At 53.2% G+C, this 18,546-nt stretch overlaps 1 protein-coding gene across 1 annotated transcript in view; it reads right to left on the bottom strand.

Annotated features, from left to right (window-relative positions):
• LOC111145426 (G protein-coupled receptor 26) overlaps positions 1–18,446 on the bottom strand; it is a 24,827-nt gene extending 6,381 nt beyond the window's left edge. Inside the window, exons 1-2 of the mRNA XM_022500307.1 lie at positions 17,779–18,446; positions 7,954–8,067 (exon numbers count right to left, since the gene is read on the bottom strand). Of these exons, the coding sequence (XP_022356015.1) occupies positions 7,954–8,067; positions 17,779–18,446 (782 nt within the window). The remainder of the gene's footprint in view (positions 1–7,953; positions 8,068–17,778) is intronic.
• Between the last annotated feature and the right edge of the window lie 100 nt (positions 18,447–18,546).

Here is an 18,546-nt window from a genome sequence, read left to right as displayed (position 1 = left end):
GTGTCCAGTGATAGGTCACAGGTGCAGTTATCAAGACTTCATATTCTCTAAGAGGAGCTAGAGGACCTATCTGAAGACCTGAATGGTTCTTGACCCAAAAATGATGCTTTCCCAATCTAAGAAAGTTATCAGGCAGATAGGAAGAGTTGGGGACCCCCTTCCCAGACAGCCAGATCTTCCTGCTCAACTCAAAAATGTGGCAAAGGTCACAGCAGAAGCCCGTTCTCCTCCAACGTTCCAGTTCTGCCAGTTGCCAGCGTTCACCGTGGCAGTCCAGATTGGGACCCGGCCCCTTGCACGTGTTCCTGTTTATAAGGCTGGAATGGGAGCAAGCGGCAAAACAGGCCACGTGGATGCTCAGCCACTGCAGAGTGGGGGCAAAGATTACTTCCCAGCTGGCAGCTCAGTGATGGGTTTAAGTGACACCTGGACAGCTGGTTCCCGGTCATCCCCAAACAGCAGCTTTCTGGTTCTGAGTGGGTCACAGCACCCACTTCCTTCCGGGAGGAGAGCGGGAACCCCTGTGCTCTCAGGGGAGAAGCAGAGCAGTGCAGCGAGGGGGGCCCCGTGCATGGGCTTTGGTTCCGAGCAGACCCGAGTTTGAGCCCCGGCTGGGCCAATGACTGGATGGGACGAGGCTAGAGCCTGTCTGAGCCTCAGTGTCCACATCTCGAAACGAGGATGTCACGTAGGCACGGAGGGCGGAGCGGTCCGGGCGCAGAGGCGGGGATCCACAGGATCGTTTCGGGGCCAGAGCTGCTTCTTAGCTTTTCGTCTCTGAATTCTGCAGCGCTGTCCCATTGCTGCCGCAGTGGTCTTGACCGTCACTGCCGCGCACGGGAGCGAGGCAGGGAACCAGGAGCTGGTGCTGCACCCGGAGAGTCCCCGGGGCTGCTCCGGGGCTGTCTGAGTCTGGGCTCAGGTGCCACGCTCCCTGTGCCTTGTGAGCCAAATGACCTTTGTAGTTCCTTCCCTCTCTGTGCCTCAGTTCCCCCGTCTGCAGAGTGCAGCACCCACGGCTTGCCCAGCCCACCCCTTGGGAGCACTGCAGGGTCCGGGAGGATAACATGAAAGTGCCCAGAAGGCACAGCCATGTCAGGTCAAGGCAACCCAGTGCCAGAACATAACTCCTAGCTCCCACGGGCCAACCTCTGCCTGACATGCTGCCTCCTGATGGTCACCCTGGTGAAGCTGGAAGCACTCCAAGCCTCAGGAACCTCAACTCTGGCACGGGGCGTACCTGTCTCATATTCTGGTTGCTTCTTTAGGGCCCAGACGGTTGCTGAGCTCAATTCACTTAACCATCATCAACCAAGGTTGGAGAGACACAGATGCTTACTGCCCCCAGGATAACCTGTGTTGTGTGACCAAGAAGGTGACATCCTTCATTGTGAGCTCTGGAACTCTCCAGGGCCCACCCCTGCCCTGTTCCCAGGGTTTCTGCCTATCCCAGGGCAGGGTGGCTCTCCACAAGGCCTGCTGAGGGGCAGCTGGCTGGCCTGAGCCTAGGAGTACCTGTGTGATGGTTAAGGTCACGTGTCAGCTTCACTGGCCACAGGAGCCTAGATTAAACATTCCGGGTAAATCTGTGGGGGTGTTTCCAAATGTGCTCAGCCTTTGAATCAGTGGACTCAGTAAAGCGATTGCCCTCCCCAGCTGGGTGGGTGTCAGCCAATCCGCTGAGGCCTCTAACAGCACCAGAGTTAGAGGAAAGAGGATTCGCCCCTTTCCTTCTTGCCTCCCTGGTGGGACATTTCGTCTCAGCTTCTCCAGCCCTTGGGCCACGACTGCTCTCCTTCTGCTCTCCCAGGTGGCTGGGCCTTTGGATTCAAGCTGAGTCCCACACCGGCTTTCCAGAGTTTCCAGCTTCCAGAGGACAGACTGGGGGACTTCTCATGCTCTCTCTACTCTCTCTCAACCTATAGACCTATGTATCTGTCCTGCTTGTCTATTTCTCTGGAGAATCCCAGTGCAACATGGTCATTTGATGAGGTGATCTACCCCCATGGGTAAGAGAATCCTGGGGAAGGGAGTCAGGGAGCCATCTCTGCATGCCAGACACTTGAATGCCACAGCCACAGACGTGAGTGAGAAAGCAGGGAAGAGGCGGCCTTTGCAAAGCCCCCTGGAGTGTTCCGAGAGTCTGAAGAGCAGGTAGACAGCCCGCTGAGGTTGGAAGCTCAGCTCCCACGGACTCAGTGTGAGACTCTAGGCAACTCAACGGCCCCTACAAGCCAGGCTTGTGTGTGTGTGTGTGTGTGTGTGTGTGTGTGTGTGTGTCTGGAGCTGTAGTTCTCAAGAACACTCAGGATTCGAATCCCCTGGGAGATTTTAAAATGCCCAGTGCCAGGTGTCCCGCCTGGGACTGCTAATTTAACTGGTCCCGGGTGGGGTCTGGGTAGGGTTTGGGGATTTGAGCTCTCCAAGCAGAGCTAATCCGAAGCCAAGATGGCCACCAAAAGCAGCCATTCAGGACGTGAAAACCACACAGCCTGTGCCTCCTCCCATCAGGCAGGGGAGCCCTCATCCACTACCCTTCACGCCTGCTCCCGGCCTGGCTGCTCGGTGCCTCCCAACAGGCGCTCAGCCGGACCCTGGCTGTGGCTTCGGCTTGGGCCACGAGGCCTAACAAGCTCATGCTCCCTGGATGAGATGCCCAAGAAGGGACCTTCCGCTTCCATCCCCGGGCTCCAGGTTCTCCATAAGAGTCACTTCCCGCAAGAGGTCAAATCCTCAGCTACACTTCCGGAGCGGGGTCTGTCCTCAGCTTTTTCTGAGGTGGGAGCCCGAGGGTGCACGTGGAAACCAAGTAGAGAAGAGCAGGAGAATCAGTCACCCCAGACGCGACCTGCCTTCCAGGTTGGTGGCAATGGCCGGAGCCGAGCGCCGCACCTGGCTTACCCGATGGGGTGCCGCACTCCGTGGGAGGTGCCCGGCCGGGACTCTAAGCAGGACAGGAGAGGTGGCGGCAGGGTCTCTGGAGGTGAGTGTGAGAGCAAATCCTGCCCCACCCCACCCCATTTGGCGGTGTGGACGCCCCAGTCGTGGAAGTGTGGTCCTGCTGGGACCCGGGGCCATGCCCAGCACATGGCCAGAGCCCACAGAACTCCCGTCTCCCTGTGGTGGGCCTGGGGCTGCCCATCACCATAAGCACGGTGCACCTCATCAGCATCTCTTCTCCTCCAGTCGTAGGAGGGGTGTGAATGGAGCAGGTGGTTCCAAGAGGGGTCTAATTTCAGTCTAATTTTGGTCTAATCTCACTAACTAGATGTCAGCCACAAACTTCCCTCCTTGCCACCCTTGTTGGGGCCTCTGTTCCCCCATTCAGGCTGTCCAAGAACCCCTGCCTGGTGCACCTGACGTGGGGGAGGCAGACAGTGAGTTGGCCACTCCATGTGCGCTCCCGGTAAACTCTGACATCGAGCAGGACACTGGACAGGGAAGGAAGTGAGGCGGAGAGCCCTCATCACTCTTGCAACTCAGCAGGAACGGGGGTCCCAGGGGAGTGAAGGACAGGTGACACGAGCAGCTAGAGGTCAAGGGCAAGAGGGTGCTGGGAGGAAGGGCATCAGCACACCTCATACCCCAGACCTCTCTGCCTACAGACCAGCACTGTTCAATAGGAAGAACAGGGAAGCCACAGGTGTAGCAAGATGCAGGTGAAAATAATTTTATTCGTATAGTTTATTTAATCCAAGATATCACCATTCCCTATGGAATCAATATAAGAAGTGTCTGTGTGTGTGTATACACACACACACACACACACACACACACACACACAGTCATGCTAAGCCGCAGAAACCTAATGTGCATTATATACCTACAGTGCGTCTCAAATCAGACAGGCCATGTTCAAGGGCTCTAAAGGAACCCGTGATTGGTGAACCCCACACAGGGCTCTAAATCTGGCTCATGCTGTCCCTTCTGCTTGGATTGTCCCTCTGGCATAGTCAAACCCACTTCACAAGGCTGGTCCAGAAAGCTTCAGGCAGGAGAGCTCGTTCCTGCCTCAGAACCATTGGACCCTGTCCCTATCGGATAACATGACACAGTGTTCTGTCTGGGTGCGAGGGCCATATCTGTGAGGTCAGTGTCCCCGCAGAGTGGGTCTCCTGTAGAACCTCACCAATCCAGGCCTCCTCTGCAGGGTCTTTTTCATGCTTTGCACAGAGAGGGTAATGGAGAAATGTGTGCTGAAATGAAACGAGGGTATGTTTGCATATTTTGTGAGGTTTGCTTAGGATGGTTCTTTTGTTCACACAAGAAACCCAAGACAGGAGCCTGATGGCTGATGGCAGTTGGAGAAGGAAAGTCTCTTCAATAAAGGGTGTTGGGAAAACTGGATGGTCATATGCAAAAGAATGAAACTGGACCACTTTCTTACACCGCCCACAAAAATAAACTCAAAATGGATTACAGACCTAAATGTCAGACCTGAAGCCATGAAACTTCTAAAAGAAAACACAGGCAGTAATTCCTCTGACATCAGCAGTAAAAACACTTTTCTAGATCTGTCTCCTCAGGCAAGGGAAACAAAAGCAAAATTAAACTATTGGAACTACACCAAAATAAAAAGCTTCTGCACAGCGAAGGAAACCATCAACAAAGTGACAAGGCAACCTACGGAATGGGAGAAGATATTCGTAAATGACATATCCGAAAAGGCGTTCATCTTCAAAATATGTAAAGAACTTATGCAACTCAACACAAAAAGAACAAATAGTCCAATTGAAAGATGGGCAGAGGACCTGAATAGGCATTTCTCCAAAGAAGATGGAGAGATGGGCCACAGACACTCCAGAAGATGCTCGACATTACTCATCACCAAGGAAATACAAATCAAAACCTCAGTGAGATACCACCTCACACCAGTCAGAACGGCCAGAACTAAAACCACAGGAAGTAAAGAGTGCCAGCGAGGATGTGGAGTAACAGGACCCCTCGTGCCCCATCGGTCGGAATGCAAATTGGTACAGCTGGTATGGAAAACAGTGTGGAGGTTCCTCAAAAAATTAAAACTAGAATTACTGTGCGATCCAGTAATTGCACTACTGGGGATATATCCCAAAGAAAATGAAAACACTAATTTGGAAAGCTATATGAACACTTCTGTTTATAGCAGCATTATTTATAATGCCGAGATACAGAAGCAGCCCAAGGGTCCACTGATGGATGATGGATACAGATGTGGTCTCTCTCTATACACACACACAGCAGAATATTACCGAGCGGAATGGAATCTCGTCATTGGTAACAACATGGTTGGAGCCAGAGGGTGTAATGCTAAGTGAAACAAGTCAGTGAGAGGAAGACAAATACCATGACTTCACTCGTATGTGAAATTGAAGAAACAAGACAAAAGAAGACACAAAGAAAGAAACACAACAATAACAAAAACCAGACTCTTAAATACAGAGAACAAAGTGGTGGTCGCGAGTTGGGAGCAGTGGGTGGGGGATGGGTGAAATAAAGGGGATCAAGACTACACTTGTCTCCATGAGCCCTAAGTAATGCATAGAATTGTTCAATCACTACATTTTACACCTGAAACTAATAGCACGCTGTATGTTAATTATACTTTAATTAAAAAAATAAAATTAAAATTTACCGCCACCACCGATCCCCCCAAAAAGAAAGTCAAGACAGGAGCTGGGTCGGCAGTGGCGGTGGGGCTTCACCAGAGCCGTATTTTGTGTGTATGAGGTTTGCTGGACATAGATTTTTCTCCCTAGTAAGTTGCCATTCATCCCCATAACAGAGGAGCAGTTCAGTGAGTATTTTTAAAAACCCCAAATGCATCAAATCCATTTGGAGGGAACATATTGCATTGTGAATCTACCATCAATTTTACTGAAACGTTATTTTCTGGGCACCATTAGAGGAACCAAGCTATAATCAGAAAAAAAGGAAAATTTTGTTGGGAAATGAGATTAAGCCAGAGAAAAATCCAATAGTTTAAATCTGGAGCCACATTACCTATTCTCCTCTGAGGGTTCAAGTTCCCATCATCAGCCCACAGGTCCCCTTTCCGGTGGGATCTAAGAGGAGAGCTGTCTGCTTGCCCTCCCCACCCATTGTCTCTTTCCTCGCTGGATTTATTCCTCTCACTGCACACACCAGCCTGTCCAAGTACGAGGGAGGGAGGGCCAAGCACAGACGTCACCCATGCCAGGCCTGTGCTGCCCATGATCTCCATGCTCAAAGACTTTCAGTCCTTAAAACAAGCCTGAGTGGCAGGCACTGCTCACTTTGATGGGAGACTGGAGGCTCAGAGAGGTGGTGTCATTGGCCCAGGGTCACATAGCAAGAACCTGTGTTGCTGTGGTTTGAACCCACCGTGGGCACGTTTCAGAGCCTGTGCTGGTCACCACCCTGTGGCCTCACCCTCGGACAGCAACAGGAGCCCACTTGCCTTGGCCTAGGCTTTGTGTCCCCTGGAAAACCTGATCCCTGCGAGCTCAGCGTCCTGGCTGGATGTGGCACATCTAGACCAAGGGTTTTCCCCAGGGGTGATGCTGATCCCCAGTGTAGTGTCTGAAGACATTTCTAGCTGTGAACACTGGGGTGCAGGAGGGAAGTAGTGGTGAGACATAGGTAGAAGAAACAGGGCTGCTAACAGGCTCCAATGCACAGAGCAGCCCCACCTCAAAGGGGATCCCATACAAAATGTCGGTAGTGGGGAGATCTGGTCAACAGTTCGAGAAGGAGAAGCCAACGGCTCTGTTATGCTGACCCAGAGACCAGCAGACTGTCCCAGGTCCTACATGCAAAGTGAGATTTCCCCCAGAGGAAGCAGCTGTGAACAGACAGTAGAAGACACTCCAAGAGGAGCAAAGATGGGGGTGCCATGGGGAGCAGGGCCCTTAGGGGGAGGGGACAGATGTTCTCCTGGGCCAAAGAAAGCAGATGGAACTACAGGAAACAGATGTCAGCTCAGGGTAAGGATGAATGGGAGGAACAGGAAGCTCTGGCTATGGTGGGCTCCTCCTCCCAAAGCATGCAAGCTCACCCGAGGGGACAGGGAGGCAGGGGGTCCCTTCCCCCTGCCAGCTGCAGATGCTGTGGGATGCTGGGATGCTGGGCTGTGTCCGCTTTCAATCTCTCTCTCTCTCTCTCACGCACACACACACCGCACACTTGCACACCCTACACATATCCTACTTCCCAGGCTCAACATCCCCTTCCTAATCAAACATCAAAGTCCCTTTTTTATTGTCAACTTCCCAAATAGTGAAGCCATTCTGGAAACAGCGTTGTGGTTTTTCTTCCCCTCCAGTGTGTAAGACTGATGGGATGATACTTTTTTGTCTGGTTAAAGCACAAGAGAGAAATCCTACACCTAGAGCAGGCTGGCTTTTGGAATGCAGGACCATGTGGCCAGCAAGCTGCGCCTCAGAGCACGGGGCTGGGGAGGGAGGTGGTGGACAGGAGCAAAGGGGGTCAGCTCACAGCGCCTGCACTGTGGGAGGTCCCCAGAGTGCCTGGATAAGCAGGCCCCCCCAGCTGCACTCGGACCGTGCTCCCCACCCCCTGTGCTGATGACATGTGCTGCCTGCTGTTGACCGGGGTGTCCAGGTGGAGGACGCCCGGGGGGCGGGGCCACACTGTGTTCAGGGGAAGGCAAGATGTTTTCCTCTGTCCATTCTCCCCTTTCCTTTCCTTTCCTTTCCTTTCCTTTCCTTTCCTTTCCTTTCCTTTCGGGGCTCTTGGGCTACAGGGTTAGATGATGTGATCTGGGAATCAAGGGGAGAGTCTTTCCCATCCCTTCTGGTTCTGAAGGCTGAAAAGAAAAAGCATGTGCCCTCCTTCTCACCAAACCTGTCACGCTCCCTGTCACCTCCAACACACCACCCTCTGGAAACATGTGTCCGAGAGAGAGGCCAGTGACTGCTCCAGGTCACACGGGCCCTGCTTTGTTCCCCAAAGCCCAGTCCTGCTGGTCAGACTCACCTGGTGATCACGTAGGGTGCGAAGCATACAAGGAAGGTCCCTATGAAGGTGCTGATCTTCTTGGTGGCACGCTGCCGCCTCCTTTTCTGCTCCTCCAGACAGCGCTCCCGCACACTGCGCGTGAGAGAGGGGAAGATGACTTGTTATTAATGAACACAGGCAGGGCCTTGAGTGCAGGGGCTCAGGGAGGGGCCAGAGAAACCCGAGGTCAAGTCCCGGCCATAGGTGTGTGACCTTGGACACGTCATGACCTTGGACACATGCATGACATCGCTAAGCCTCAGGGTCATCATCTATGAAATGTGCACTGTAATAAAATGCCATCAAGGGCTCTTTGGAAAATTAAATGCAAAAAGCACACAGACACACGAAATGCCTTCAATGCATAAAACACATAAAGCAATTAACACAATGCCCAAGTGCAAGTAAATATCAATTCTCATTATGATTACTTGTGAAATTCACTGATCACCTGCTATAAGCCAGCGCCAGAGTCTATGTTCTCTGAGTAGTTTCTCTCATCCTTGTCTTTACTGATATTTACTGATATTCAGGTGTGTTTAACCTGCCTCATGGGTTTTACTGGCCCTGTTTTACAGCAAAAACTATGAGCTCAGGTTTCCTCAGCTGATAAATGGAGACAGGACTGGAACCCTTGTCCGGGTTTCTCAAAGCTGGTCCTTTATATCTGGGCTGACCTGGACCCTTCCTTTACTCCATGCTTTCAGTCCTGGGTCTTCCATCCCAAAGCCTCAGACCTGCCTGGAGCTATAGACACTACCTTAGGGGGTCACAGGGAGAAGTCACTTGTTTCCTTCAGGGACCAAGATCAGTGAAGCTAAGAGACTAAGACTCTGGGAAATCACGGTCACAGCTTTGAGGATTGAATCAGGAACTTGCTGCCTAAGCTTCTAACCACACCCTGGTCCTGACTCCACTGGCTCCAGGGACGTCTGAGAACAGACATCTCATGCCAACTGAGAGAAGTGGTCTGCGCAACCCTTTTCCTGTAGCCACAGAGTAGTTCATGAGCACCAGCGAGCTGTCCGTTATCGCCATCAGAGAGCCCGAGGGCCAGTCCAGCTCTATTCCATGGGGTTCCATGTGAGCAGGCATTTCTACTATTTATTTTATTTTTATTTTTTTAAAGATTTTATTTATTTATTTGACAGAGAGAGTGAGAGAGCATAAGCAAGGGGAACAGCAGAGGGAGAGGGAGAAGCAGGTTCCTCCCTGAGCAGGGAGCCTGATGAGGGACTCAATCCCAGGACTCTGAGATACGACCTGCCTGGAGCTAGGGACGCTGCCTTAGGGGTCACAGGAAGAAGTCTGAAGGTGGACGCTTAACGGACAAGGCCATCCAGATACATTATCTACTGTTTATTTGCATTTGTATTTATTTGTATTTATTTAATATAATTTAATTTTTTAAATGTCCCCCCCTCGGGAAAAAAAAATTTTTTATTATGTTTTGTTAGTCATCCCACAGCACGTCATTCATTTTTGATGCCATGTTCCATGACTCATTGTCTGCGTATAACACCCAGGGCTCCACGCAACCCGTGCCCTCCTCAACACCCATCACCGGGCCCACCCATCCCCCCACCCCTCCCCTCTGAAACCCTCAGTTTGTTTCCCGGAGTCCAGAAGCTACTGTTGATTTTTTAAATAAATCCCATCCCTCCAAAAATGAACAAGTTGGAAGACCGCGGGCAGAGCTGCCCAGGAAGTGGAGATAATCTGTCTGAATTAGGCCCTGGCTGTAGAGCCCCGGCTCCAGCATTAAGCCAGTCTGTGCAGGGAAAGCAAGGAGCAGAGGGACGTGCTTAAGCCAGGACCACAAGCAGCATGAATGCCAGCGTGACCTCCCCTTCCTTCCACAAGGACCATCGTTTTAACACTGAATCGGAACTCTCTGTCACCGTATTTCCAATCTCAGATGGACAATTCCACACTAGACTGGACGGAAGACCCCTGAAATTCTTGTAGGACTTTACTCCCTTGCCTTGGAATGTAGAGTTGGGAACTGGAGTTTGGTTTGGTACAAATAGGCTTCACAATGGCTGAAGAAGTATTACTATTAGATCACGTTACTAATTAATTTCTGATAACTAATAATAATAACAGTCCACATTTCTTGAGTAACCTGTCCCATTTTAGACGCCTTGATGGAGGTTCATGTGCATTGGTTATCTGATGCTCACAACGTCTCTATACACTGAGGACTGATACAACTATTATCTTTTTTTCTTTTTTTCAGATAAGCAGATGAGGCACAGAGGGGTTAAGTAACTTGTTCAAGATCACACAGCTGGTGAGTAGTGGTGATAGGATGACCAACTTGCCCTGGGGAATCAGGACTGTCCTGGTTTTAGCATGGAAAGTCTTGCATCCTGGATGCTTTGCATGGGACTGGCCCAGTTTTAAAATGGAAAACCCCCTCCACCCAGAGCAAATGAGGATAGTCAGTCTCCCCAGGTGATGGCAGGATCTGAACCCAGGCCATTTGACTCTGGAGGCTTGAGCGTCATCTTCCAACTGGTGGACGTCTACACCAACCCCATGGGAGGCACAAGGGCATCATCTAATCCAGAAAACCTGAAGAATACAGCTGCTGGGGCAGGAGGACTGGGGGACTTTGCCTGAGGTCATCAAGCAAGAGTCAGTCTTAATCTCGTGGCTCCCCATTATACTTGGGTCTCTGCAGAGTCTTCTACCAACGTCCTCTGGCTCTTGTAACATTTGCACAATATGGGTGGGTGTGGAGAGAAGGCACAGGGCCCCACCCAGGAGGTCTGGGTGCCGTGAGGAAACCGATTCATCTTGGTCTGCCTGAGACTGTCCTGCGTCCTCGGAGAGCCCTGTCAGTACTCGGCAAACCAGGACAATGGTCACCCTAGGGCACAGGGGGTTTGGTATCTTCCCCATAACACAGGCACTTTTGTCTTAATATTGAAATATTTCCCCCAAACATTCTTGCAATTGACTTGAGAATCGCTGGAGATTTGGGACACGAGCTGGGTGTCCTGAGCCATCACGTGCACTCACCCCGTGAAGGCGTACAGCACTCTAGGCATCCCCTAAAGAGAGGTCTGAGCACCACAACTGATGTCAGCACTGGGACGGGCCCTCCTCCCATCGGTGACCTTCACAATGTTGTCCATTTCTCAGATGCTTCAGAATAACCCCAGTGAACAAAAGAGCTCTGACAAAGATGTCCTAGTCGCAGCTCTGCCCTCATTGCTGTGTGGCCTTGGGGAAGTCACTAAACTTCTCTGAATCTGGTTCCTCATTTATCCAAGGGGAATTTCATGATAGCTGTAACTAGAGCTACCATTTAGCAGGCACAGAAATGACTCAACAGTTAGCAAGCTCTTGAGGAGTGAGAAGCTCCCTCCGGCACCCCCAGGAGGGATTATACTCACTGCTGAGGACCCAGTTGTCTCCCCTCTCCCTGGTGCACCCAACAGTCCTTCCTTAATGACACGAGGAACACTTAAAAACAGATATTGGTAAAAGCTTCGGAGGTCTTTGGAAAGGTAAACAAACATATTGCAGTGACCTTAAAGGAAGAAAATCGGACACTGTACAGGCTAGAATGACCAACGTCACTACTGTACACTGTCAAAATCTATGGGGAATAATTCTCTCTGTTCTTGCAAAGCTTTGTCCAGCAGAAAACATCACATCATAAGCACTCTGCAGACACGTTATTTCCGTGGGTGCCCGCGGTTCAAATCTCAGCATCTGACATCCAGAAAAGACCTGATCACTCTATGTGGTGTGAAGTGATGAACCCTTAAAAAAACTTAGCAAATTAAGTCTCAATCATTTTTTTAAGTGACCTCCTCAAAAATAGATGATGGGAGAAACCTGTTCTGAAATAGGTTTTTTGTTTTGTTTTGTTTTGTTTTTTTTTTTTTAGTGAGCCTTAGAAATCTTGAGCCGACCAGACAAAGCAAGGCCGTGAAAGCTTCCACTAACCTGGAGTCCTTTTTTGTGAATAGTGTGGTAGTAAGTGTGTGGCCCCAGAGCCCAATGTCTGGGTTCAAAGCCAGACTTCACCACTTAATTGCTGTGTGGCTTTAGGCAAGTTGCCCAACCTCTCTATTCATCAGCCTCCTCATCTCAGGGCCTTACTGAGATTAACATCCAAAAAGTACCTAGGACAGTGTGTGACTCAGTAAACCCTCAGTAACAATAATTATTATCTATTCAGCTGTTCCAGCATCCTCTGGAACTCCAAAACCACAGGACTCCCTCCCACTGCAAAAGTTTTCTTTCTGCCCTGTGCATGTTGGAGAGACAGACAGACAGACAGAAAGAAATGCAACGAGGGGCCGTGCCAGAGGAGGTCTGACCTGACTCCTGACTCCAGTGCTGACCCCATGACACTCTCTGGCCTCCACGAACCCGGTGGAAACTGTCTTAATGGCCCCTGGCCTGCCACAGGTGTCCAAGGTGGACGCCATGTCTGGGTCACATCCACATGGATCTAGTCACACCTCTTCTCTGAGACACACTGCCTAGACCCCACTGCCTAGACCTCACATAGTCATGCACAGTACAGGAAACCCCCTCAACCACTTGACCCAGCTCACAGATGGAGAAAATGAGGCTCTGAGAAGAGAGGAACTCGCCGCTCTCCCCCAGAGAGTGAGATGCTGGCAGAGCTAGCCCCCGGTTACTGAGTGCCGGTCTGGCGCTCCTGATCAGGAAGCACATGGATGCTTTCCTGAACTCCTGCAAGAGGAGGGATCCGTCTTCCCCGCCCAGAGCTCCCCGGATTTCCAGGTAAGGCCAGGGGGGATGGCAGGAGAAGGAGGTCAATGCAGCCGTGCAACCTTCTTGCTTATCATTATTGTGAAGCACAGTATGAGAGCAGCTTGCCTATACCCAGAACAACAGAATAAAACCACCCTCCACTTGCTCTCATTTTTTCCCCCACCATAGCTCTGCAAAACGGAGCTCCTTGAAGTCTTGTAGCCCTGGGAGCTGCTGTTTTATTTATTTGCAGATGAGTCCCATCAGTGACCTTCACGATGTTGTCCATTTCTCAGATGCTTCAGAATAACCCCAGTGAACAAAAGAGCTCTGACAGAGATGTCCTAGTCGCAGCTCGGCCCTCATTGCTGCGTGGCCTTGGGGAAGTCACTAAACTTCTCTGAATCTGGTTCTTCATTTATCCAAGGGGAATTTCATGATAGCTGTAACTAGAGCTACCATTACAAACTGGGGCCAGCCAGGATTGTGACACGCCCAGGGTCCCACAGAGAGCTTAGGACAGAACCAGGACTCCTGGCTCCAGGGTCTGGGGTGTTTCCCCCAAATCCCACTGTCCTCCCTAGGACCACAGAGAAATAAGCAAGCTGCTCCAACCGCACAGACGCATTCTCCAGATGTTGCACAGGGGCAGCAGCTGGAGTCCTCAGGCTTATAGGCTGACTCTGGAGTGCAGGGGTGAGAGTTCCCCCTCACCCCTGCACTCCAGGGTCCCCCAATTACCCTGGCCAGCAATGTCCTCCTAGAGTACAAGCTGATGCATCGGCATGGGGCTTCCCAAGAACTGCCACAGGACACATCTTCCTTGTGATAGAGAGATGGGCTTTCCGGCACTATGACGTGGGGCCAGAGAGATGTTCCCCAGTAGACGCCAATAAATGGCAGAATGAACAGAGAAGGCCAGAAATATCTGAAGTGAGTAAATGAGGCAATCACAGCCAAAATCTTCCAGTCCCAGCACAATGGTCTGGGCCCTGAATGGTCCCCAGATGACCGCAATCGGTCTTCAGTGCATGCTCCAAGTACTCCCAGGGTAATCCAGATTGTTTTCTGGCTTTTAAAATAACAAAACAAAAGGCAAGGAAACAGGCTGACGGACGGTAGAGCAGACCTTGAGTCTGGGGGTCAGGACGCTAGTGTGAAAAGTCCTGTCCTCAGATCTCACAAGAGGGGGCCCTGTCCTGGGTCCTGAACAGTGAGGGGACTACGTCCCTCTCCATGAAATGAAGACTTCATGTGCCCACCCAGAGCCCACACCATCCATTCTAGATCAAGCTCCAAGTATCTGCAACACTGAATTCCCTGCCCAGATGCCGTGATCCTGCTTCCAGGATGTGAGCAGGCGTCCTCCCCAGGCCCATCCTCCCGGGGGTGACAATGCCACAGGTGTGCTCGGCTTGGAGCCTGAGGGGTGGAGGCTCCTCAGGGTGCTGAGGAAAGCCGGGGTGGAGAGCAGAAGCAGGGGCTGTGTGCTTGGAGCAGGCTCAGCTCTCCCCACCACGGATGAGGCTGAACTCCAAGGAGCCCGAGAATTCTAAATTTGAACCCAGCCTTGCAGAGTGTTATAAATGTATGCTTGTCAAGGTAGGAGGATAGAACATATTTCATTTAACAGTTTGTAAGCTTAATTTAGAACTTCTAAATATTTATATAAATGGTTTGTGAGCCTCTATTTGCACTTTTGTCCCATCTAGAAATCTCAGGGACAGAACTGGGCACAAGTTTTGGCTCAAGCCACATCCTGGATCTGTTAAATTGGGCAAATGACCTCGGCCTCCTTCCCTGGGTCTCCCAATTTCCTCACCTGTAGAATCAAGGGCACAGTGAGTGTATCTCGTGGGTCCTTCCAACTCCTACACCAAAGCTCGGACGCCCTCCAGGGTCGGCCCTTTAGCCAGCACTCTCCAGACGGCGATCACAGGGATGAGTGTGCTTCAGCGTCCCGTGGGGAAGCCCCTGACCCAACCCGGGTGAGTAGCAGCCCTCAGCTGGACTGGGGGAGCAGGGATGCCACGTCGGAACCCCAGCACCCCCCTTAGGTCCCACCTCAGGTGAAAGCCCACGTCTCTGGCAACAGCGGAGAGAGGACCTGCCATCACTCGTCCGGAGCTCTGGTTTGGGAAAATAGAACCGAGCAAGCTGAGCGATCGGAGGGCCAGGTGGGTAATAAATATTAGGAATTCCTAATTGCTTTACGAATGTCACAACTTGAAAAACCACCACAGGAAGACAGGAGTGGGGAACGTCTCTCAGGACAGATTAAACTGAAAACACAGGGTCTTTTGGCGGTGTCGCAACAAAGCAGTCCAGCCCGCCACTCACAGCGTTAAATACTCTGTGGGAAGACGGGCCCCAGCAGGGAGCTTTCTGACAAACGTCACCCTGGGCCTCAGGGAACTCAAATCGGGTCCCTCCTAATTAAGTCCCAGGAGGCCATAGTGTGGTGGCTGTCAACGAAAACTTCCAGGGAGCCCAGACTCCCCCCACTGCCCTGGCTGTCCACATAAGGAGGCCTGGCTTCGGCTCATCCCCAGGGGCTCCTGGCCGTCAGCACCAAACCCGCCCAGGAGGCTTGGCTGATCTTTCCGGAACCTTCGTGCCTAGAGCTTGAGTGTTCGAGGGGCAGCCCTTCTCCATCAGACAGAGCTAGCTCTGTGGTTTCTCCTCTGTGCAGAGGAAGAGTTTGGAGCAGCCAGGAAAGAAGCTGTGGATCCGCTGCGAGGAAGCTGGAGCCCTCCTGTGTGGCCCGTCTCCCACCCTCTCACTCTGGGGACCCGTCTCCGCACTGACGGCGTGTGGGGTTCACTGAAGGGACAGTGCTGTCCCATCTGCCTGCTATGCCATAACCTTAGGCCGGCCCTTGGCCAGTGGGGCCTGTCTGAACTGGCCGAGGGCCATCCTTGCCCCAGAAGCCCTTCCTCTTCCCAGCGCAGACTAGTGCTATCCCTTGGCCCAGCAGGACCCCATGGCACTGGGAGTCAGGGCTCCAGAAAGCATCTCAGGCCTTCAAAGAGGTCAAGGCTCGCCCAGAGGGGAATAGAAGGAGCATGCCGGCCTGGAGTCAGTGACAGATTCGCAAGAGTGGAGATGGGCCCATATCCCAAATGGGCTAAAAAGGAGCCATGGCTCCTCCTGTTCTGGAACTTGGAAGGGCAGCAGGGATGGGATTTGTAGGTTTGAGTAAGAACGGATTCCTTTCCTGGCTCAACGCCTTCTCTGCTTAGACTCACAGTGGGAGGGCCTGGGATAGGAATCGTTCTAGTGTCGGTTGTTCAACAACACTCCCTCACCTTCTGAAACAGCCCCAGTCAGGTCTTAGGGATGCACCTTCCGGAGTGAGGTCCTCCTGCCCTGGGAGAGGGCAAGGGGACGAGCTCTGCAATTGTGGCTGTGGGAGATTTCCCTAAGCGACACTGAACCACGACACGTGCCGTGAGTCAGCCCGGGTCACTGTGGTCAGTGTGCACGCATGTCCCCGGTGACAGGTGCACGTGCGGCCACCGGTCTGTTAGACATGCAGTTTACACACGAGCATATGCGACTGTGTGAGTGTGGCTCACACATTCACAGGCACGGATTCACAGGCCCTGGAGTCTTTGTGCTCTTGGTCATTCAGGTGTGAATACTGCACATGATTCCATTGGGAAGACTCTGTGGCTGGAAGCTTTGGCCCAGCCCGGAAGGAGGAAGGGCCATCCTGAGGCGAAACAATGCCCACGCACACGCACGCCTTTGCCTGTGCAGACGCAGTGGAGTTTAAGGCTCTTCTTTCTATTGCTCGTGGGCAGAAACAGCTCACATTGAAGGAGCCCTTGCTCCGACTGACGCCTGCGGTCTGCCCCCCTCAGCCACGAGCTTGCATCTCTTTTGGTGGGGAGGGGCATTCATACCCCAAAGACCTGCTCCCTCACTGCCCCCAGCTGCCTCCCTTGGGAGCGCTCTGTCTACCTCACTGTCTGCACCATCTGGAAGCCAAAGCCCTCTGATTTAGGGTCCTGGGTGACAGAAGGGAAGCCTGTCCTTCCCGGGGGATGAAGAGATATAAAACAGCAAAGTCCTCAGAAACACCACCGGCTGTTTCCTTCCTTAGGTCCTATTCTCATAAGGGAAGCCAAGTGAGCTCAGGACACCTCAGCTAAGAGTTTCCTCCTTCCTTCCCTGAGATGCTCCAGGGGATGGCAGGACTTCCTAATGGGTAGCTGCCCCTGAACTGCCCCCGTCGCCCGACCTGCCTCTCTGAGACAGTGGCCAGTTGAGGGTGAAGGCGGTGTGGACAGGTTTTTCCCAGGAGCCTTGTGGGTGACACTCTCCCTCTGCAAGGGTCTCTGGTCTCCAAGTCTGGGAGACACAGGGCAGTGCTGTTTGCAAGAACAGGAGGAGCCCCCCTCCAGTTCCCTCAGAGCCCTTCAGATGCTCCTTTAAGGATCCACACAGGAAGGTGCAGCCCAAGGACTCACACGCGCGCGCACACACACACACACACACACACACACACACACACACACAGAATCTGGAGATAGAGGCAGCACCAGACACCAGAGGAAGGAAAGACCCAGAAGAGCAGCATGTTCCCACCTCAAGAGCTCTCCAGGGACTTCCCCCAGCATCTAAGCCACAGTCTCAGGGCCTGATTAGAACCTCTTAACTAGCTCAAGCAGTGAACACAGATCCCTGCCTCCCCGCCGGGCTGTTAAAAAAATCCACAAACATCTCAAAGAAGCATCCGTCCAACAAAGTTCTGACTCTTTGTACCCGGAGACTTCAAAACACATACATACTGTGTCACGCACGTTTTTGGTAGCCCTGCTTTGTGGTTCTCTAAGCACCTGCCTCAAGACCGAGACCGCAGCCCTGGTCCCTCCCCGCAACCTGAGTTTTCCAAAGAAAAGAATGGAGGCTCCGGGGCAAAGGGGCCTGCCTGAGGCCGCACGCTGGGGGTCGTGGGGGTGGGGGGAGGACACAAGGACCCCCTCCCTCCCACCAAGAGCCCTCCCGAACCGAGTCCCCCCTCCCCGCCGCGGCCCTCCCCCTGCGCCCCCTCACCTGGGGTGGATGTCCACGAGCAGCACGAGCGTCTGCATGGTGATCACGTCGATGCGCTTGCAGTGGAAGCGAGCCACCTTGAGCACCTTGAGGTACGTGCAGCAGAGCACGACGAAGGACAGCAGGAAGCTGAGCGCGTGGAAGGCGCCCGTGAAGACCGCGAAGCGCAGGCGCTCGTCCGGCCGCCGGCTGCACAGCGTGCACGACGCGTACAGCTGGTGGAAGCCGAGCCAGGACAGGGCGAGCGCGGCGGCGGGGAAGGCGAGCGCGTGCAGCCACGTGTAGGCCACCATGAGCGCGGCGTCGCGGAGGCGCATCTTGGCGCGGTAGCTCAGCGGGAAGACCACGGCCACCCAGCGGTCGATGCTGAGCGCCGCCATGCTGAGCATGGAGTTGGTGGCCAGGAAGGTGTCGAGGAAGGCGGCCAGGCGGCACAGGCGGTCCCCGGCGGGCTGCCGCTGCGCCACGACGCCGGCCAGCGTGAGCGGCATGTTGAGCACGGTGCACAGCAGGTTGCCGCACGTGAGGTTGAGGGTGAAGAGCGCCGGCGCCTGGCGGCGGATGTCGGCGCTGTGCAGCAGGCACAGCAGCACCAGCGCGTTGGACAGCAGCGAGACGCCCATCGTGCCCACCAGCAGCCCCGCCAGGCCCGCGTCCCACGAGTTCATGGTGCGCGCCCGCCGCGGCGCTCAGGGCCCGCCACCCGGCGCCGCCATGGCGCCCCCAACGCCGCCGCCGCCGCCGCCGCCCCGCGCCCCCCCGGCCCCC

The sequence above is a fragment of the Enhydra lutris genome, unplaced genomic scaffold, assembly GCF_002288905.1.
Source record: "Enhydra lutris kenyoni isolate GAN:26980312 unplaced genomic scaffold, ASM228890v2 scaffoldscaffold12, whole genome shotgun sequence".
In the NCBI taxonomy this organism is placed as follows: domain Eukaryota; kingdom Metazoa; phylum Chordata; class Mammalia; order Carnivora; family Mustelidae; genus Enhydra; species Enhydra lutris.
This window is presented reverse-complemented; position numbering and strand designations above follow the sequence as displayed.